A 22,483-nucleotide genomic window follows, 5' to 3' on the forward strand; every position below is an offset into this window, starting at 1 on the left:
TAGGTATCGTGTAGTCCTTTATTATGTTTACAAAATACATGTCTCACTAAAACTGGTGGCACGCGGTTAGTAAACGCCCCTACAAAGCAGAAGTTAAAAACAAGAACGGTCTCCTTAGTAAACATACTCTTTCTGACAAGTGACAAATGCAGCATGGTCCATAAGATATCGAACAAATCCAGCCACACAAAGCACTGTGCAAAGACCGACGGCGGCTGCGCATAGTTAATCGCAACTCACAAGAACAATAAAATACTGCCACATGAGCTGTGCAGGAGGACAAGAACTGCTAGACATAAGCTGAAATTGCGTGACACAAGCTCAACCACACTGGGGATTACAAATGAGCAGTGCAGATCGCTGATGACAATCTCACAAATAAACTAGCAAACATACAAAAATTAAACAAAAGCATTCTGGAGGCAGCTTGCAATTTCTTAGTCCTTCCTAAACAGCCTTCACACTACAGCACCAGCTTGCCAATGCATCTGCAACGCGATGCTGTGAGTAATCTTAAGAGGCTGCCCACAACCTGGCTGAAATCTACAACCAAGTTCACCTTCAGTATAGCAATAAAGAGGCAGGTTGTTTCACTGTCATAGAAGGAGGTGCTTGGCACACAGTAGACTTGGACTTACGAAAGGTTATGTGCAAATCAGGAAAGAACGACGAGATGCACTGAATGAGAGTGCTACATAGCAGCTTCTTCTCAGTGCTGTTGAGAATATGCGCCAACACTGCTAATTATGTCCTGCCTAATTCAGCAAGAACCTAGCTTCATTAAAAGAAAGGCTAACTTGCGGGCTAGCGAGTGTGGCTGTGCCCGCTAAGGCTAACTCCACAGAAGGCACTGAAAAAGGCCATTGGCGATGTGTCCATGCTTGCCTTTGGTGCAAGGTGTGTCTGCATTGGCATGAGTGAGATACGGTCACTGGGATATCAAGCTCTGGCTACAGTACATGTCAAAGTCTGCCTGCACTTTGCCCAGCTACTTTCACACTCACAGGATCACCAGGAGCACCAACAACATTAAGCACCAACTGTGACAACATCCAAACACCTGCTTCATGCCGTTTTGTTGCACAATGTTGCAATCAATGCAGACATGGTTGTTCACACATGCAGACACAGCTGTGTAACCTACACAGTTCAAACTTCTTCAGACTCACTTATGCAATCTTCCAAGATCCTGTGAACTTCAGATCATGGATAGAAATAGGTGACCCATGAGTGTTCACTGGAATCCCACAGCATGGAGTTCTGTGGAAAGTGGTTTGCTTGTGCTGACAGCTTGGAGAAACAGCCTTCAAGTTTATGTAGAAGCATACCTTTCAGGCACATTCGCACTTTGTGTACTAAATGATCTTCTTTGCTTTCCTTTTGTTGCCATTCAGTTGCCTGTACACTGCTGCTGTGAGAGTGCTTCACCTGAACAGTGAATACAGGTCTTAGCTGCCCCAGTTTCTAGATGCAAGAAGATTGGGGAGACAGAATCCTATCCTGTTTCTCAGTGTGTCCATAGCACCTCCGTCTGACACCAGCAAGCAAATGTTGCGAGGCCAGTTAGTCGTTTTGTCATCTTCTGCCCTGCTGCACCATTACTGTTTTCAAAAGAAGCAACATGCATGATGCACTGTAGAAGTCTTCACAGCTTGCCTTCTCAATGGGCAAGCATTGTTATAAACCTGCTTTTCCAGGTCTGGGAATCGAAGAAGACAAATCACAATCTTTTTTTTAGCAACACAGTTGTCCCAGCATGTTCAGAAACTGGGTTCAGGTCACAGCACACAGGTACATTTACCCTTGGTCCTTCTGTTTTCGAATGTTTTCTTATTTAGGAAACATGAAGCAAACAAAAAAGCAGGGGAGCATATCTAGATTGCATTGTTAAATGGAAGTTGTGCCGAGATGTCAGCAAAGGCAGACATGAGTGCACAATATTGTTTATACAACCATTTAAAAGCTTGTGGCAAAGGCACTGAAAGAACTACAAAAGGCCACTGTAGAATCCAGTCACTGTTTATAGTAATGGATGAAAAAAGCTGCCATTTAAAAATAAACAGAAAACAGAGAAAATGCAAATGAGCTCAGTGCCAAAGGGCTACCTGGACAGATTATATTAAGACAGATTGTACACCAATTTCAGTGGGTGCCCTCTTTGTGTCCCATAGAAAACATCGCCAACATTCGTTTATCACTGTACAACCTGAAAATAATTGCTGCATTATAAATATGCTATTGATAAGGCACTATTTACCTCATCTGTTAAATTTGTCACATCTACACAGAAAGAGAGTTCTGCTCGCCACAAATGAAAGTGGCTTTACTGAAACCTTCTTCTCGTGGCACTTGGGATAGCTGCACATTTTTTTTTTGTTTTCAGTATTCCACTAATGTGCTCCAGAACATGAAGGAAGGTGACCGTATTTATGTTTCAAGGAGACACGATACTCAGTAGTCACTTCCCTGCTGACTAAGCAAAGTGCTTAAATTCTAAAAGTGAAGAGAGGACATTTTCTGATTTAGATGCCTTGACAGTAGTAGTATTGAGTCAATGGGCTGGCTACATGTGCCAGCTCACAATAGCAAATGACACACAAAGGACAGTGCTAACATCATCGGGATATAAGAATTATCAGTAAGGTTTGTGCCTCAGATCAAATTTTAGTGCCATGTCTTGTATGGTTCACAAAAAGCAAAGTTTCAAGTAATTTTGTGCCAGATGCAAACCTCAAATATCATCTAGTTTCGACATGGTAGCACGCAAAAATGTGGAACTGTTAAGAAACAGAACAAGTTATTTTTGCTCCTGTTTTGAACATGCAAGGTTTTTTCGTACCATAATAGAGCATTTGGATTCATCGATTTTGATATGCCTCAGCTGCATCTAGTACAAACCCACAATGGACAACGAGAAAGTTCTCATGAAGTTGTATATACCCAGTGCTAACAAATCATGTGCACTGACGGAGCAATAACAGTGCTAAGGCACGGCAAATAAAAACACAGATGAACGATCCATAAAAGAAACAATAGAGAAATCACAATGGCGTTTCACATCATTCACTGCTGCTGCTCCAGCACTCCTTGAGTAAGCCGCTCTTCAAAAAGTCAGACTGCGCTCCTAAAATCAGTCTATAGCCTACAAAAGTCACTCTAAACACATACACAACATCATCTTGAGGACATCCCAGCATTGAAATTTCACTCGGGGGACTGCAACATCAACTACCCAATGGGCACTGAACCTCCCATGGACGTCCCATGGACGTCCTAAACGTCTACAGAACATCCAAGGGAGTTTCAGTGCCCATTTGGTAAAGTATACCTTGCGCCGCATGGGGTGCACACAAAAAGGATATAGGTATTTATACATATATATGCATACCAGAATAAATCACGCGCTCTGTTCCCTTTATCTTTTTCTTTTACGACTTGGCGACATCAGTGCTCTGGATCCTTTGTTCCCACTGGGCGATGAGGGCGCTGCGGCGCCGGGGCACGTTGGAAGCGTTGGATGCCTGCGGTGAAACGCAACAGAAAATAATTTATCAGTTCACATGTATCGGCGCTGCCCCCAGCATTGGAAGCAATGGCTGAATCTCCATTAGGCAGTAGCACATTGCATCCCATGCCCGCGAGCCCACCTAACTAGGAGGCGCTGCCTTCAGGTTACAGGACTGGTGGAACCTGAGTTCAGGCCTTTTGGCATGCTAACGCAACATTTCTCGGCGGACATCTCAACAAATTGCCTAAAGCGAAAATACGATCGCCCTCTAATACTGACGCCATCCCTAGCGAACAATGCAGAGCAGATAATTGGCCCAATATTGGAAACATATAGGCAAAGGCCGGTACTACAAAGGACCGGAGTGAGGCCATCCATTTGGAATATTGGCCCGGTTACCTGTGCTACTTGGGATATGACGTCTTTTCCTATAGTTGCCCACAAACGATCAACTCAAAAAACCTCCTGAACTGCCTCTCTTACAAATACGTCTCGCTGTTTTTTCGTCTTGTCTGGCCGCGTACGGTGCTTCAAGATGAAACTGCCTGTACAGCTGCAAGAACTGCAGAAAACAAGCTCATAATCATGGGACAACTACCCCAGCAGTACAAATAATGGCCCAATATTGAAAATACACTGGCAAAGACCAATCCAACAAAATACCAGAGTAATAGCATCAATTTTCAATATTGGGCCAATTGCATGTGCTGCTTGAGTACAGACATCTACTTCCGCAAGAAATTTTTGGCGCCCTTAAATTTCCAAAGTCACTCTTCAGGGTTTTCTCGAAGCTCGATAAAACTGGCCTGGCTGCGCAAAAAAAACCCAAAAACAAACACGCGTAGCACAGCGCGCTGGATTGAAAACGATTGCCGCCGGGCTCGTCCCTTCTAAGCGGGGAGCCTCAGGCTTTGCAAAAGACGCGAGGGTATGATCAGCCTCTGCTGTTCGTGCAGGGAATAATGCACTCGCGCGCGTGCGCGCTTTGCGATTAGAGATCGATTCGCGGCCGACGTACCGCAGCGCGTCGCCCGGGCGTCGCCGGCAAGGCACAGCCCTCAAGGAGAGCCGGGCTCAGAAGCGCAAGGACGCCACAGATCTTCTGCACCGATTGTGCGCCAAGGACACGCACGAAGCAGTGGGACGGACGAACAAAGCGACAGTGTACGCTGAACGAAACAGAGCGGAAAAACTTCGCCTTATTTGCTAAACGACAGAGCAAACTTCTCTGCACTCCAGAAAAGACGTTAGGAAGGACATAGGGTGAAACAAGCTGGAGACACTATTATTACTTCCACAGGTTTTCGGCTTTCTACAAGCGCTTAAATTCTGTCGACATCTCAGTTCCCACAATCACGGATAACTTGCGATGAAATAGTCTACACAAGCTACGCGCAGATTCTACACAAGGCTTAACGCGTTGGGAAAGAATATGCGGCTTTTCGAAATATTTTCTTCTTTTGCCTCGCTGTGGGTAGTGCCGCGAATGTCAAACATTGATGGCCAGGGCTCTTTTGTGCCCTCTGGCAGTGTCTGAATCTTCCCAGCCAAAAACACAACAGGAAAGTTTCTGTCGTCGCAATTGATTTTCTGCAATGTTCTCGACCAAAAACTTGTAGTAACAACAGAATTTTTATAGTTACAGCAGAAAAGTACGATAGAACTACAGACTACAAAAAGTACTCCACAAATAACTACAGTGCGACAAAAAATACAACACAACAGAAAAATCTGTCGTACGACAAACCTATGGAACATTCTGTTGCACTTTCTACACGGTTCTGTCGTTTGTCTGGACAGTGGTCCAGACGTCTCGATGAGAAATGGCACGATTTGCACAGGCTATACTGGACAGTTATAATATATACGCACGTTGGCAGCCTCGGGCGACCCGTTGGGGGCGGCGGCCTGTTCCGGCAGGCTCGCATTGCTGCCCACGCGCTGCAGGACGGGCCCATCGGTGACGTGCTCCGACTCGAGGGCCGTGCTTCCCTCGAAGAGGCTCAGGTTCGGCTGGGACTGGCCCATTAGTCGAAGACGCTGGCGCCTGAAAACAACAACGAAACACTGTGGAGACAAACTCGGAATGAGGGGTTCATAAGCTCCGAAATGAATCCCCATCGACCATGGCCATAGCCATGAAATTACCAACTAGCCGGGAACCTTGCTCTTCTGAACTTCATCCAGCGCTCGTGTGTGCCGTTTCTTCGTGTGTCCGTGTTCCTGCGCACTGTTTCTTACTATAAATGCATTACCAACTAGCCCGGAACCTTGCTCTTCTGGACTTTACATGGCCATAGCCCTATTCCCCTGCTGCTACAGACTGCGATGCATTTATCATTGATGGCAATCTAGTACCCTACGCCAAACAGGAGAAAAATGCATTTAATCTTTATTTCAAATCTGTTTTCACAAAAGATAATGACACGTTACCCCAATTTTCCTTCAGATTTACCGCCGAACAGATGTAATCAGTGAACAGGAAATTTTCAGTATGCTTTTGAACATAGATACTAAAAAAATCTTCTGGTCCTGATCAATTCCCAATGATTTCCTGAAGAGGTATGCGGAATGGGTAGCTAAATATCTATATGTTTGGTTTTCCAAATCACTGCTTGACGGCCAAATTCCGATGGACCGGAGGACTGCCAGAATCAAGGCACTTTGTAAAAACGGAAAGAAAAACCTCATTGTTAATTACCATCCGATTTCTCTAACTTCTACAGTTTTCGACGTGATAGCGTTAATGCCCGTATAAACAGAATTGGTAATTCCCGAATTTACAGTCATAGGACACTAGAAGTCCTTATATCACTCATGGCGTCGTGGTGCAGCGGTTAAATCAAGCGATGTGCCACTGCACTGCGATGGCAGGTGCTGCCACTGATGGGGCTTGTGCGACCCAAGTTGCTTGTCCCCAGCAACTTTTAAGGCGAAAGCCTTTAATGTCTCATCGTTGTAAGCAGCAGTTGTCGACAGAGAATGTCACGCTTTTCAGTTGGTCGAAACAGTCGTCACGTCACACTGCGCCAATTTCAAACGGGGCCAATTGTACTTTGGCTAGTAACCATGCAACCAATTGAAGGGACCATGTAGTGATGCTCCAAGTGGGACTGAGCTTAGTTAATTGCTTAATTACCCAATTAGCCTAATTAACTTCTCTAGTCAGGCCATATAAATAAATAAAACCTAGTAAGAAATTGGTCGAGCTCGGCAATCGAACCCCGGTCTTCGGAATGCGAGACGAGCATGCTATCCACTCCACCATGCCAGCTCGATGGTTTGGAATGAACAAAGGCACGTCTAGTGAATACGGTGTCTTCGCTCACTGCCATCCTCCTCCCTTCTCTTTCGGCGAGGTTTAGGTGTCCACCGAGATATGAGAGAGAAATACATTTCCTTTCCTCAAAAAACAATTTACCGACGAGCGAGGCGTAGAACCGAATGGGCGATGGCGTTCTATGGACTCCCTGGCAGCGTTGCAAGACGCTCTCGCGTTCCACTCTTAGAGGCGAAGCTTAACATCTTAACCACACATCAGTGACCACACCTTAGGTCAAAAAAGTGCACCCCCCCCCCCCCCCCTGAATTTTGACGGGTGTCCACCGAGATATATGAGACAGTTACTGCGTAATTTCCTTTCCTCAAATACAATTTTCATTTTCTTCATTACGGGCCATCTTTGTCTTTCTTCTTTCACTCCCACTTCCTCCGTTCCTCTACGGTGCGGTTCAGGTGTCCACCGAGATGACAGAGATTTACTGCGCCATTTCCTTTCCTCAAAAACCGTTGCGTTGAAACGGCAAGGCATCGCGCCGAACGGGTGGTGGCGTTCCGTGGACTCCCTGGCAGCGCTACAACACGCTGTCGCGTTCCACTCCTAAAGGCGAAGCTTAAGCTTAATTAGCAGTTAATTAGTATTCAGGCATTAATCAGTAATTAACTATTAATTAGTGATTTGTCATCACTTAGTAATTAGTACTCAATTACATGTGACGCCACCAGTGCCACAGAAGCACTGAAAGTGGTGCGGAAAACGCTTTCGCCTCTACGCACTTTAGACAGTCAAAGTGCCCCCTGAATTTTTTCGATATCAGTCATTGATTTAACAGCCACCTGCCAGGGCGGTGGTCAGTTTGCTCACAATCGGTGTCATGGCGCCTCAAGGCTGTCATGACGCCACAAGGTCACGTGACCTCGGTGGCCCGGCTGCGAGGCTTCAAACGGCCGCCGGCGCCGGAATATTTTTTCTGACACGGTGGCACTAAACCTGTCGCGTTTAAAGAACGTCTAATGGCATCCTAGTCCAAATTAATAGGAAGAAATGGGCTTGGGCAGGCCGTGTAATGCGAAGGCAAGACAACCGGTGGTCCTTAAGGGTAACGGAGTGGATTCTATAGGAGAAGGCAAACGCAGCAGGGAGCGACAGAAAATAAGGTGGGTGGATGAGATTAAGAAGTTTGGGGGGATACAGTGGCCGCAGCTGGCAAAGGGCAGGGTTCATTGGAGGGACATGGGAGAGGAATTTGCCCTGGAGTGGGTGTAGTCAGGCTGATGATGAGCACGCTATTAGCAACGGCAATGCTTGTAGAAGCGTCCCACCCACAGAATATCCTCGTATGTGCTGTCACAGTGCGGAGAAACACAATACAGTGCAAATGGGCAGAGGATCGTGGGAGAATCCCTGGGCAAGCTCAGCAAGATGCCTTGTGATTAATGTGATATGCAGCACCAGACGCACACCAGCCGCTGCGCCGTTCGCAATGTAACAACTGATCCGAGGAATCTGACACTCTCAATACTGGAACAGCAGGAAGCACATGCAAGGAAGAGCTCGAAAGCTCGGTTAATGAGCTTCGCTTTCTGCTTTGTTTACGGCTAATCTCTCCAGAGGCAAAAGGATGGCACCGAGACAGATGACGCGAAAATAAAACACACGATTGAATTTATTGCTATTTTCTGCAAGATGGTACACAAGTGTGCACGAAAAGTTATCAGTAAGCTAGTCAAATCCGATAACGGTCACCTGCGTCGCCTAAGGCACCTTTTTCGCGCCAAGCAAAGTCGCTATCAAGAAGCTCAGTAAGGCAGTTCTGCTCAAAGGGGCTCTAAAGTTACAGTATGACTCGCATGTAATATTGTCCAGCAAGAAATTTTTTAATGCGCTTTTTAGAAGCTGAGTCATTTGTCGTCAAAATTTGAATTTCAGCGTCTTCGCGCCTTTCCCTCTCCTCTCGCCACTTTTTGCACACTGAAAAGTCGCGCTCCTCCGCCGGCCCCAGCTCTGGGGGCAGAGCTGCCTGACCGGCCGGAGCTGAGCCGCTTATTGGCCGCGGTCATGGTACCCGCGTGACGCTTGAAAGAACCTCACCAATAGGCACCTCTCAACTTGTATACGCAGGTGCGAGGAACCGATGAAGGTGCGAGCATGAAAAGTCGCCGGGAAGGGCTCACTAACTTTCGCGCGTGATTGTGGGTTCTCTGCTGCGTGTAGGGAGCCGGTGCGAGACCACAATGACATCAATAGTACAGCCATTTAGGCCATACTAACCTGAGCTCTTCCTCGCGTTCCTTCATGGCACGCATCTCCTCCTGGATCTTGGTCTCCGCCGTGACCAGGCCCTTGCGCACTGCGTCGCTGGCTCCCTTCTGCAGCTGCGGAGGCTTCAACTCCCGATACTCGAAGGCGACCTTGTCCACGCTTCCGGCGCCATTCTGCGGAGGACTGGTGAAGGCGAGCTCTTTTCCCCGGCTGGCCAGGAACTTCTGCATGCTCACTCCGCGGCCGTTGGCCACGGGCGGCGTCTTCACTCCCGCGTGACCATTGGTAACGTGGCCGTTGGTTGCCTTGGCAACCGCCGTGGCTACTCCGGAAGGAGTCGCCGCCGTCGTCGGAGAGGACACCCGGGCGGGACTAACGACGGCCGGCGTCTTCTCGAATATCTCGACGTTGGGGAGCGACGACTCGTACGGGGACACTCTCCTGGGGCTAGGCGTGTGCGTCGACGGAGCCACGACGGCCTGGACAGACGCCGTCTCGTTCCCTATCCTGGTCACCTTGGAGTCGGTCCTCTCCTGGGAGATGGTCTGGATGTGGCCAGACTCTCTGAGGGCCATCTCGCGCTGAGTCTGCTCTTCGATCTCCTGCTGGATGCGAGAGGTGGCCAGAATCTTCTGCGTGCTTCCGCGCACTCCGTTGCCCACGACAGGTGTGGCGGTGGTGGCGACGACCTTGGCGCTCTTGCAGGTCGCGGAAGAAGGCGACGCCGCCAACTCGCCCTTCTTGACGAACCCTTCTGCCTGAAGCTGTCCGAGGAGTCCCTTCTCCTTCCTGAGCGCCTCTTCCCGGTCTCGCGCAAGCCTGATCTCGCGCTCGATGGGGGACTCGCCACCGTGCGAGACGAAGGTCGGCGACGGAGCGCAGTCTTCGGTGCCGTCCGAGAGAGGCCGCACCGTTATCTTGTCCTTCCTGCGCGGTCCGAAGGGTGTGTGGATGGCGGAGCCGTTCGGGGGAAGCGACTCGACGCTCACGGTCCTCGACAGGCCGCTGCCAGACGATAATGAGGCGATGGGACTAGTGACGCCGTTGGCGATGGCGCCATCGTCGGTGGTGGTGGTGCTGTTGCTGCTGCTGGCGCTGTTAGTTCTGTGCCCACCGTCAGTGCCCTGCACGTGAAGCGTCGAAATGTTCTAATATCGTCCGTGTCAAGGATAAGCGAAAGTGAAAAGTACGCTACTGAACTGGTGTAGTTGCTTACAGATGCTAACCAATCACTCTCAAAATGTGCCGTGTGGAGACAAAAAAACTAGAAGGACAAGCAGATCATGGACCTGCTGTCGGAAAATTAGATGATCAATGCCATTGATGTGACAGAGCATGCGCTAGCATTAGTGTACCCTCCGGACGGAGCAATCGCTGCCGCTGATGGGTTCATAAGGTGCGTGCGGGTGGCGTGATTTAGTCTGTCAATTACTGTATGACATGTACGCCCGCTTTGCTCCCCCGATCCAATCTAGCAATCGCAGTGTAATACGCCATACCCCCTCCCCAATCTCCACCACCCGTCACCTCCCACCCTCTCTTCGTTTCGCCTCTACCACTTTCACCTCAATCCACCTCCCCAGAAAGTCGACGATTTCCCTCTCTCCACTCTTCCACCTACAGACTGCGGCTTCGGACAGACGGACGGACACATTCTCCGAACATGTGGGTTCTAATGCTAACGCATTAATACCCGTCTCGCAACAAGCGGTGATCAGCCTACCGGCTTCTAGTTCAGAATCCAGCCTGTCATCTATGTTCTTGTTCGCGGTGGCTCGTAGGGAGCTGCAAGAGGTGAAATTCCATACCTGAATGTGGAGGCGCTCCCGCAGTTCCCGCAGCTCCTCCTCGCGTTCCTGGAGCTCCCGGATCTCGTCGGCGATCTTCGAGTCAGACGGGCACGTGAAGCGCTTCTCAATGGGAGCCGGGAACGGCGCCGGGCTGGGAACCGAGCTGTGGGGCGACGGCGCCGACGGGATGGACAGCTGCGGGGTGGTCAGCCGCGCAGGCTTGGGCGGCTCGGCCGGCGGCGCCTTCTCGCACGGCGGCTTCTCGGGTCCCGAGCTCAGTCTGGCGGCCTCCTGGGCGAGCTTCCTTTCCCGCGCGATCATCTCCTCGCGTTCCTTCTGGGCTCGGATCTCGCGGGCGACAATGCTGTCCTCGGTACTCTGCTTCAGGTGGCGTGTCTCGTGCCTCGGAGACGCGGAGGAGTCGGCGGGAGGCTGCGCGGCCACCAGCGTTGGCTCCCGGGAAGGAGAAGCCTGGGCAGAAATCACCAGCATGCAAAAAGTTCCTTTCACGTTCAGTCCTCAAGCGAAGACGCTGCGAAACATATCATAGGCACACCTAATTCTATTACTGTTCGTAATGCGATTGTATTAGCAGGTTTTGTTGCGTTTACCGTAAGTGACGTAACTTCACTCCGGCCAATAGGAATGCTCTCCGTCTGGTGACATCACCTCCTTCCAGCTAATGGATTGAATACTCCGGTCTGATGATGTCACTACCCCGCAGCCAATTGGCGACTTTTGTGACCGACGACGGATTCTGGCCCCACGGGGCTCCTAATAATTAAAACGCCTGCGTATAAGGTGGATGGCTTTGAAGTAATACAAATACCTGAGACAGCGAAGGTGACGCAAAAACCGCGGCGATATCGGTCGATTTCCCAACAGTCCTAAACAATCTACGCATTTGGTCGAAATTTAACTGCGGATGCATGAATCTACCGGAAATTACCCCTCCCCCCCTCCCCCCCGCATGCGCTCTGGTCCTTCATTGTGAACAAAATGCTGAATGTGTCAGCTTCATTAAAGTTAGTTGGAGTCAGTGCCCGTCCTGTGTACCTCTTTCTTTCTGTGTCCTCGTTTTTTGTAGTGCTAAAAAAGCTTCTTCAAGAAACCATGCTTCACCAACTAGCCCCACAACGTCTTTTGTCCTGTAGTTGCCAGAGACTTCAAAACATAAACAATGTCATAAAACAGCTTGTCTTACGTTCGGTGAGGTCAGTGCTCGCGAAGTTAACGTACACAATGTCTAGCTGATTTGGTGACATCATAAAAGAGGAAACGGTTAGCGCTTCACTATTTAAGATGCTCAACTCGACACCGGTGAGACCGTTGCTCCCTTGATAAGCATAATGGTAGCAATACATGACATGCGAAAGGGCAAAACTTACAGGCGCCGACTCCTCGGCAATCTCGTGACATGGATGGTCATCGACGGACAAGGACTCCTGTTCCGTTTCTTGTTCCCCGGCAAAAGCTTCATCATGAGAGGAAGTCGTGGCCGTGAGGATGGACGATGCAGTGTCGTCCGCATCGCCCTGACAATCCTCGAAGACCTCCTGTTCCGGCGCCGACTCGGTCGCCACGACGGCGCAGCGCGCCGCGTCTTCGGGCTCCACAAACTGAACATCATCCACTCTCGTGAACTCTGCTTCCACTTGCACGAGTCGAGCCGACTCTAGGCCCGCAGCCAGCACCGTCGGCTCAACGGTGCAGCGAGGCACCTCGGACGGCGTGTCACGCGGAGTCGCCGAGACGTCGTTCTTCTTGACGGGCAAGACGACGGGCTCTACCAAGGGTTCGACTATGGCTTCGGCTTTGGAAATGACTTTGGTCGCCGCTTCAACCGTGGCTGTAGGCTCGCCTTTGCACGTCTCTTCGGCGGCTGGCTCCGGAGTACCTTCAGAGGCCCGTTCATCGTTGGACTGCTCCGAATCGACGGGCGTGGACTCCTGGACGACCACGAAAGGTATGTCGGCGTGGGACTCTGGCGAAGAAGCCTCGGCCATGGCGGCGTCACATTCGGGGTCGGACAACGTTGTGCCGTTAGAGCCGCAATCCCCGATGTTGGATGGGGGAGGAGACAGTTCGGCGGACACTTCGCTGGACAGCGAAGAGTCGTCGTAAAGAACTGTCGCGCCGCCGTTCTCGGTCGTGGCAGTCTGCGAGATAACATGGCAACATCTGTGTTAAAACAGGCAAAAGTGTGAAGGTCTCGCAGAATTTGCTCTTTTTCTTTTTTTCAATGTGCAGTGGTCGTAATTCATAAACCCCATCCTTCCCAAGGCACTTTTGGAATGTACACCAGCAACCCCCCCCCCCCCCCCCCCCCCCCCCCCCCCCCGGACGTAACAAAGAAGGTTGAACATCTTTACGAGCAAAGGCAAGGGAGTGAGTTCTGCACGAGCAGACAAATAAGAAAGGTTCCCAGCCAATGGTATAACCCAACTTAAGTCTGCAGTGAAGTTCCGCCCACATTGAGCCTCCGCGCACAGAATTTCTCAAAGACGAAAAAGTAGTTTCGTATTACCTAAACAAGAAACTTATAACAAGAAAAAATTATGAGTTCTAGAATTTTGATACGTGGATTGTCTGATATAGTCAAACATCAAAAAGCTGATTTCATATGCTGTTGCGATTGACCAGCGGAGTAATAGAGGACGCCGCGGACCGCGTTAGCAGCTGTTTTTTTCTTAAGTTTTATCCTACTATAAATATTGCCCCGACAAATCTAAGACTGCGTAGTCAAATGATAAAGCGCGCATGTTGCGAATAAAATGTCGCGTGCCTTACGTAACTACAGTAGCCCCATCATGACTGATCAGCAGCCATCTACAGCATAGGTAAATAAGCTAAACAGTTACTAACCAAAATACGAATGGAGCTGAACTGCGCATGGTAAGAATCATAGAAAAGAAAGAATAGAGGGTGCACAACTCTCCATGTTACCGACACTGACCTGGGCGGGTGGCGATAAGGTAAATAACTTAAACAGTTACTAACCAAACTACGAATGGAGCTGAACTGCGCATTGTAAGAAGCATAGAAAAGGAGCAATAGAGGGCGCACGACTTTCAGTGTTGCCGACACTGACCTGGGCGGGTGGCGACACGACGACGTCCGGCTTCTGGTCCTGCACGGGTATCACCTCCTCGTAGATGTTGTCCTCGGGCACCTCAGTGTAGACCGGCTCGCCGGCTTCAGTGTGGTGCTCGGCGGTCTTCGGCGTATGACCGTTGACCGCCGCCTTGCCGGTCGCCGGCTCGTTTTCGTGGTGGTGTCCGTTGGTGGTCTCCTCGACCTTGTGGCCGTTGGCCGCCATCTGGCTCTTCTCGGCGTTCAGGGAGTTGAGGATGCGCTCGGACTGGCTCGCGGCCACGGCGGCCGCGGCGCCCTTCTTCGGCTCCGGCAGCACCACGGGACTGTCGTCGAAGCCGATCAGCTGCTGGTCATCCTGGTCGGCCATGTTGGCGCCGCGCTTCTGCCGAAGGTCCAGCCTAGCAGCGCTGGGCCCCGAATCTGCGCAAAGGAATTGTGGAGAAAGAGGTTACGAACCAGTCCCTGCTCTTGCAAGCCAAATAGAGAAGGAGAGAAAGTTCAATGATAGGACAAGCGGAGAGATTGGTCGGAGGCATGTGCCCCCGGCCTGCTACTCCGCCCTATGTGAAAGGTGAAGGGATTAAACACCATTCCCATCATAACGTCACTATCACATCATCGCCTCCAGAAGAGTTACCACAGTGAGTAAGATATGCAGTGCGACGGGCGGCAGTACACGGTCCAACGCATTCCAAGTTGATAGCCGTTGTTTCCTGATGATAGTCCAACAGTGCAAACACACACAGACCAAGAAAGAGACAAGACACACACACCAAAGTGTGTCTTGTGTGTGTCTTGTCTCTTTCTTGGTCTGTGTGTGTTTGCGCTGTTGAACCATCATTATGAATCAACTCCAACTAACCCAATCTGCAGTTCTTCTACAGTTTCCTGGTGGTCTAGTGAAGAAAAGACAAAACGTTCGACCTACACCATTTGAGTACGATTCAAGTGGTCGCCAGTAAGATCCAGCAAAAGAAAGAAATAGGAATCCGCAATCATATACGCCCGGATAGCCATAGACAAATGTGAACACGAAGCAACACGACATAGCGACATCCAGGAGATATTAGGGTACGGCTGTAAAAGCGCCTTGATCGACATAAAAGCGGAGACAAAGATAGACAATAGCAAATAAGTGTTCGTGTATTCGGCGCTTTGAATCGCAGCGATGGCCTAGTGGTCTGAGCATCCTCAGCGCATGCGAGAGGTGCGGGGTACGACCCCCATTGATGCCGGGTACCCACCGGTGATAAGAAGAGTTGATAAGAAGCATTTCATTCGCTTGGTGTTCGGCTTCTCTGGCCCGATATGCTAGGAAATGGGTCTTCGACCCCATCTTCAACAGACGAAAATACCTTCCTTGTGTCATGGCGCTGTTCGGTCAGAGCTGCCCTTGCCAATTAAAATTTATCACGACCGTAATGATCATCATCATTTAGGACTTAGCGACAGCGTGTGTTTGCGGTCAGTGCTTATCACTTCTTATTATCTCGCAGGTCCAACTATCAGTCAAAAAGTTATGAATGGCCATGCAAACGTAGCCATAGTGCATAAAGGTCGACCGGTTGCTGCAGAAAAAGCCGCGAAACGAGATAATAAATTACATGCTTTGACAAGCCACAAGACTAAGGTAGCTGCGGGCCACGTAGCAGAAGTATAACCTAATTTGAATGAATAAATAGAACGGAACAACGCGTGGTCGCGTTAACAACACTGAACAATACTCCACGCTACAGCCGTACAGCGCGCAAAATTCGAGATACGGCCCTGCACACGAGTCACTGAAAAGAAAAAAAAAGACCAAAACTAAGGCACTATCACGTCACTCACGACGGAGCGCGATGCCTTAGCTTCGCGCCCACATTACCGCTTGTATAATACTGGAAACAGCGGCGAGCTTGAGGCGGAACAACAGCGCCACCGTGATGTGCGTCTGTGTGAGCGAACAACAATCACACTCGTTCGAAGCGTGCCTCCGAGGCGTTTTTACACGCGCCGTGCGCTCTGCGGCGAGACGCGGAAGCCATCAGCCAAGTGGGACGCGGCACAGGAGTTGGACACGAAGTGCGATTCACGCCGGCCCACTTCACTACGGCCTAGGAACAAAGAGACGCCTCAGTAGTGCGCGCGCCGGACCGGGGTAAGGCGCTGCGCAGCACGTACCCACACAAAACAAGTTTTAGACAGTCTATAGAGTGTTTATAGAATTCTGTCTATAAAGTCTATAGACTGCCTATAGACAAAACTCTATAGGCAATACAAATGCCATAGACAGTCTATAGACAATCTATAGATTTATGGCCATACACTCACTTTGAGTAGACTTTTCTGTATAAAAAGTCTATAGACTATGAATAGAAAAAATCAATATCTATAAGAAGTCAATAGAGTCAATAAGAAGTCTATAGACTGTCTATAGACAATTTTTATAAGGGTAGTACACTCGACACACGCTTGGTCCCAGCTTTTAAGTTTAGTCTAGTAACTAGTTGGTTTATTAGTGTATAAATTCTAGAGCATTAAAAGCCTCATCGGGATGGAAAAAAATGTGTCATCAGTCATAAAATTCGCCCATTGGCTGGAGGGAAGTGACGCGTCACCAGACCGAGTAGTTCCAATTGGCCGGCCGGAAGTGACGTCACTAAACAGGAAGTGGCTTCGACTTCCGGTAAAGGCATCATCGGCTTCTATAGTTCGATCGCAATGCAAACACATAAGGTAATTACGTGTCCCCGTGAATTTTGCTCGTTAGCGTACCATGTCAGAGGTGCCCGGAAGTCGAGCCGCCGGAAGCAACATGGACAACGCAATCTTGATAACGGTTAATTTTATGGCAGGAGGGAAGCTCCGGATAAAGAGCGCCTTGCCACAAGGTAAGTCGTTCTAGTCAACCCTTATAAAATGATCTATAGACAGTCTATAGACTTCTTATAGACTCTACTGCATTCCTATAAATATTTCTTTTTGTCTATGCATAGTTCATAGACTGTCTATAGACGAAAGGCCACTAAAAGAATACTGCCATAAATCTATCGATTTTCTATAGACTGTATATAGCATTTGTATTGCCTATAGGTTGTTCTCTAGGATTTGTCTACAGAGAGTCTATAGATTTTATAGACAGAAGTCTATGGACAGTCTATAAAACTTTTGTAAAGGAAGGTAGGGCCAGAGACGCATTCCACAAGCATTTCACCCCAGGTAAGCCACCACGTCAAGGGAAAGCTTGTTCCCACTGTACCACCGGTGGGTACCCGACGGCACTGGGGATCGAACCCCGCACCTCCCGCAAGGCGGACGCGCTAACTAGGCCGGCGGTGCTGTGGTCATTTCTTTCCGATCCGGCCGACTGCTGCACCATCGCCGTTATGGTAAGCATCACAACCATTATTACAGTAACCATCATGATCAGCCAGAGTACGTTCACCGCATGGCAAAGTCTTCTCCTGACTATCAATCAGCTCAGACCGGCGACAGATTTCGATGCCTTGTACAGGGTCCTTCAAAATATGTGCGAACACGGCGAAGCGTGCCCGCGCTCCGCGGAGCGTCAGCGCATCCGGCGTGGTCGCGCATCGAAACAATGTGGCGCATGCGCACAGCAGACTGGAGGCGGTGCTTCGTGTCGTCTGCTACAGCACGGCGCGCTTCCGTGCTGTAGCAGACGACACGAAGCACCGCCTCCAGTCTGCTGTGCGCATGCGCCACATTGTTTCGATGCGCGACCACGCCGGATGCGCTGACGCTCCGCGGAGCGCGGGCACGCTTCGCCGTGTTCGCACATATTTTGAAGGACCCTGTACATCAGAAAATTTTCATCGCAGTTAAGGCAGAAAGCTGGGCCAGTTGGTGTTTGGATTGAGAGGACATAGTAATCTACCCTGTCGTCTCTCTCTACCCTGTCGTCCTTGTTTTTTAGCGCTACTACTATGTCCTCTCAATTTCATCGCAGGCTGGCGCGAAAGCAAAATGTCGAATATGTGACAGTGACTCCCCCTAAACTATCTGGTATTGAGATCTTTTAATTGGTGAGCTTTTTCAGTTCGCGCACACGAATTGCGACCCTGCACCTTGACGTCCGATTTGCTGATGTTCCGCAGTGATTGCAGCAAACTTCCTGTTAGTGTGTCCACCTCCAGTGATCTCATATTCGAAATCATAAGGAGAAATGTAAGAGAATCAGGTCGGTTCACTCTCCTCGGCTCACTGCCTCGACTGACGACAGCGAGATTGCAGAGAGGGCAGTTAAGACCCCAGATGGCGAAGCCATGTAAACAATGAGGCTAGCGTACGCAAGAACGGGAGTGTCACCTGAGGTAACCATGCCGACGCCGTCCAGCCAGCGCTGAAGGTCCAACAAACGAACCTGTACAGGGCACGCACCTTTCCTCACCCCATTGTTTGCTTTGCAGCTATGAAAATCTGGTGAACGTCCTGCGTAGCTTTCCCAGACCCCCACAAGACGGTTGTATGCAGTAGCAGATGGCATGAAGAAAGAAAGGAAGAAGGAATGAAGGAAAGAAAGAAAGAATCCCTTATAAAAATGGTCTATAGACAGTCTATAGACTTCTTATTGAATCTATTGACTTCCTATAGATATTTCTTTTTGTATAGTCATAGTCTATAGGTGTCCATAGATAAGTCTACTGAAAGTGTATATCCATAAATCTATAGATTGTCTATAGACTGTCCATGGCATTTGTATTGTCTATAGACTGTTCTTTAGGATTTGTCTACAGACAGTCTATAGAATTTACAGGCAGAAGTCTATAGACACACTATAGAGTGTCTCAAACTTTTTTTGTAAGGGAAAGAAAGAAAGAAAGAAAGAGAGAAAGAAAGAGAGAAAGAAAGAAAGAAAGAAAGAAAGAAAGAAAGAAAGAAAGAAAGAAAGAAAGAAAGAAAGAAAGAAAGAAAGAAAGAAAGAAAGAAAGAAAGAAAGATGGGGAGAGTCAAACGCGCGAAAGTCTTGAAATATACATAGCGTGAACTTTGAACGCTGACGTGTCTGTCTCAAGAGTAAACACCGAGACAAAAAGGCGGCCCGGCGTAACATTAGCACTTCCCCCTCAATGCGTCTCATAGCTCGCCGTGCCAGGCCAGCATCCTTTCTCGGGCGTTCCGTGGTCACGTACTTGCTTCAGCCTGGCCTGCGCGCTACCCAACCGGGTTCGGCCATCCCAAGATCCATACACACTGGCGCGCGGAACAACGGCGGCAGCAGCAGCAGCAGCAGCAGCAGCAGCTCCGTCTGGGGGCTTGCGCGGCAAACTGGTGGCATGCACTGGCCGACGCCCAGGGAAAAGATTGCACCGCTTTCCCCTTCCCCGCACACTTCACCTTCGTAGACGGCCCCCAACTGAACCGAGCGCGAGTAAATCACGCGCCGTAGCGGGCAGAAGCCCACAAGGCGTCGCTGACTGTTCTCTTGTCCGGACGCCAGCAGGGGCGGTGTAATCAATTCGAATGCAGCGGTCGACTGCGTGCACGTTCTAACCACTTCTTGCGGCTACCAGCTGACTAGCGGAAAATCCTCACTGCGTGTCGTTGGCATGCGTTCCTATGGCGGCGGGCCGGATGCATGAAAAACAATGTAAACAATGAACTCTCAGACGTCCCGCACTCCATAGAGGCATAGAAGTGAAAGCAATGGTTCTATGTTCATAGACCCCCCCCCCCCCCCCCCCCCCCCCCCGTCTTCTTAAAGCTCCTCTATTCCTCATCTCAACGCCCCTCAGTACCAGACATAGATGGAGGCAAGGCCCCTAAAGAGCATCAATTCACCCATGTAGGTTATGCCAGCTTGGGTCAAATTCTCATTGGGGGGGGGGCAGGGGAAAGGTTACGACATATTGCGACAATGGACGTTATTATTTTCTGAAAGTCTCACTACTGTCGTGGCGACAAAATAAAATAAATCGAGAGCCGCTATTACTTGAGCTTCCACGAACACATGAAGTATTTTGCAGCTTGCTCCATTGCAGTACAGCAGAACAGCTAACTCGATGAGAGCATCGCTAAGATCCCAGGACATCCCTATTCGCTCTGAAAAGAACTCTCGATACGTCTCCAGCCTCAGCCTGCAGCTAGATTACAAAAAGTAGCGGGAAAATCACTACTACTTCAAAGCCTAGTAGTTCAAGTACCCAATATACGTATGCAACACACCACCCAAGCCCTGGCTAATGTTTTGGGACCCTGGCGTGACGCAGCCTCGGCACTACACGCTACGAAAGCCTTCTTAATATTTCTTAAGGACACGGGTCTTATACGCACACTGTGGCATTCCTGTGTGTGTGTATGTGCGAGAGTTTAGCGTGAGTGTGTTTCGCTTCATCGTCATCACCCTCGTCTGGAGTAACCTGCCAGGTAGACTGCCAGATTAACCTCGCCTATGCCCATTAAGGAGTGCCTACACCTACTCATCCGTGGGGAAAAGTTCTTAAATAAAGTTTCGTTATTTTTTGCCGAGCGCAGCAGTCACAACGTCGCGGTAGAGTTGAAGCGTCCACAGCTAAGATCACAGACCTGACCCTACATATATGGCACGGTTGTTGAACTGCGACAGTACCACGTTGGCTTTTAGTTAGTGGGCGTACTCAAGGCCCCTAATTCACACCAGGCTGAAGACTTTCTATAAGGTCCGAGCTTCAAAACCTGAAGAGAAGACAAATCGCACATGTGGAGGCCATCTCACTATAAAGATACTTGTTGCTCTGAAATGAACTGCTGAGAACCACCCAAAACCGATAAAGTAGAGATGACACTTAACAGGAAACTCCAGTGGTTAAAGACGGCACCTTATCCACCCGTAAACCCCAGAAACTGTTTGTGCAAATACACCGTACTTTGTTCTGATTGATAATGAACTGCGGTGGGCTGAACAGGGAGCATGTGCAGTAGAGATAATCATACAGTGGTGTCTTATGTTAGCATCTGCAGCCCCCTCCCTCCTTATTGTCAAAGACACACGCAAGAGACCGCACCAGGGAAGGCATATGCCACACGCAGGCTCAGTCAGAATCGGAACCGGGTGCTGAGAACGGCCGTCAGCGAGTTCGTGACTGGTCGCCCCTGCAACGCCAATTCCAATCGCCAGCTAGGGGCGCCGTACTCGACGGCGACTGGCAGCGACCCATGGTCCGTGGGGGGACCACAACGACTGCATCTGCCGCGGCGTGGAATGCAAGTCCGCCGCCGAGACTGCAGCGGCACAGTCAGCCGGAGACGGGATCCCGCTGCGGCGAGGCTTTCAACACGGTGCGCGCACGCGGCCGGGAAGAAGACAAGGCGCGCAGGGGGGGCGCGAAGGAACCGGTTCCCTTCCGACGGCAGCGGCGACGATGACCTCTGGCTGGCGAAAGGCAGGGGCGCCCCGCCGGGGAGAGGCCGGGGAGCCACCGACATTGGCGGCCGCCGCACCCGCCGACGACCGACGTCGTCGCGGCCAGACCCGATGCGTCGGCGTGAGGTGAAAGCACGACTCTTTCGCCATCTACGGTCCGAGGAGGGGGTCGTTCGCTTCTCCAGAGCCCAGAGGTTCATTACTGGACTGCCTGGAATTGGCTCTGCTTTTAGTTTGCCTCTCAAGGAGACGCTCTACGACAGACCATGGGAAACTCTGCTTGGGGGAAGGTTCAGAGCCTGGTTACGCTGCTACCACGTCGCATTCGTCAATGTCTCGTAACAGATGTCAACAGGTCATGCCCTATAGTTCCCAAGGCCGAACCGTGGACTAAGGGAGAATCTGGAGAGATGAAGGCTCGTAGTTTAGGCTGTTGTAATACGTCAAATTCCTCGGAGTATCTTCGCAGACATCAACACGAAACTGCAGAGGTCTGGAATGGTGCTGTGAAAGGACAAAGGATGCGTGCTCTGGGAATGTTTGAAACGTTGATAATGACATTCCAAGATTGTAAGTGGCCTGGACGTTGTGCTATACACACGAGAAGGAAGACTTGGAAGAGCGCGTGCTGTACGCCGGCTGATCGACCGGAAATCGGCGGAGATGGAAGTTACAGGGGTAGTAGACCACTACAGAAACTTGACTTCTGTATGTGCTTAGACATTCACCGACAAGCATATAGAGGGTTCAGAGGCGTTAATTATTGTTGTACAAGGCATCTCTATCCTCGAAGACAAGTGTGAGACGGGAGAAGAGGAGGGCTGCACGAAAAGAGACAGCAATGATGTCAAATACTTCGCACCCATTGTGGATTTCAAGAATGTCTGTATGACGCGTGCTCTTGAAGGCAGTTCACCCAAGTCATTCAGTCTTCTTATTCTTTTTTAATATTGTAATCATCCAGGTCATTGTTTCTTTTTTTCGCAATTTAACCGAGAGCTAGACAGAGCGGAAGGCCTTATCCGCTGCATGCCAAAATTCCAGGGCGAAGGCCTCTGCTTATGAGAAGCAACGTGGCGGCCCGCAAGCATAGGAATTATACTTTCAGCAGGATTGTTCTCGGCAGCCTACAACTATTCCATCTGAATTTTCCTCCACACGGCGGCAGGGATCTCGGCCAACTGTGGAGGTCGGCAGGGCTC

General features: G+C 49.9%; 1 protein-coding gene across 6 annotated transcripts in view; it reads right to left on the reverse strand.

Moving 5' to 3' along the window:
• The window catches only part of LOC149366026 (uncharacterized), a 287,338-nt gene continuing 264,855 nt past the window's right edge, over positions 1–22,483 (reverse strand). For all 6 annotated transcript variants that reach the window (XM_089547652.1, XM_089547662.1, XM_089547670.1 and 3 more), the window contains 6 exons: positions 13,932–14,356; positions 12,229–12,999; positions 10,859–11,311; positions 9,060–10,174; positions 5,381–5,555; positions 1–3,521 (listed from right to left, as the gene is read on the reverse strand). In XM_089547652.1, the coding sequence (XP_089403778.1) occupies positions 3,429–3,521; positions 5,381–5,555; positions 9,060–10,174; positions 10,859–11,311; positions 12,229–12,999; positions 13,932–14,356 (3,032 nt within the window). In that variant the 3' untranslated portion in view covers positions 1–3,428. The remainder of the gene's footprint in view (positions 3,522–5,380; positions 5,556–9,059; positions 10,175–10,858; positions 11,312–12,228; positions 13,000–13,931; positions 14,357–22,483) is intronic.

Source organism: Amblyomma mixtum, chromosome 1, assembly GCF_055824585.1.
Source record: "Amblyomma mixtum isolate Tamu chromosome 1, ASM5582458v1, whole genome shotgun sequence".
NCBI lineage: Eukaryota > Metazoa > Arthropoda > Arachnida > Ixodida > Ixodidae > Amblyomma > Amblyomma mixtum.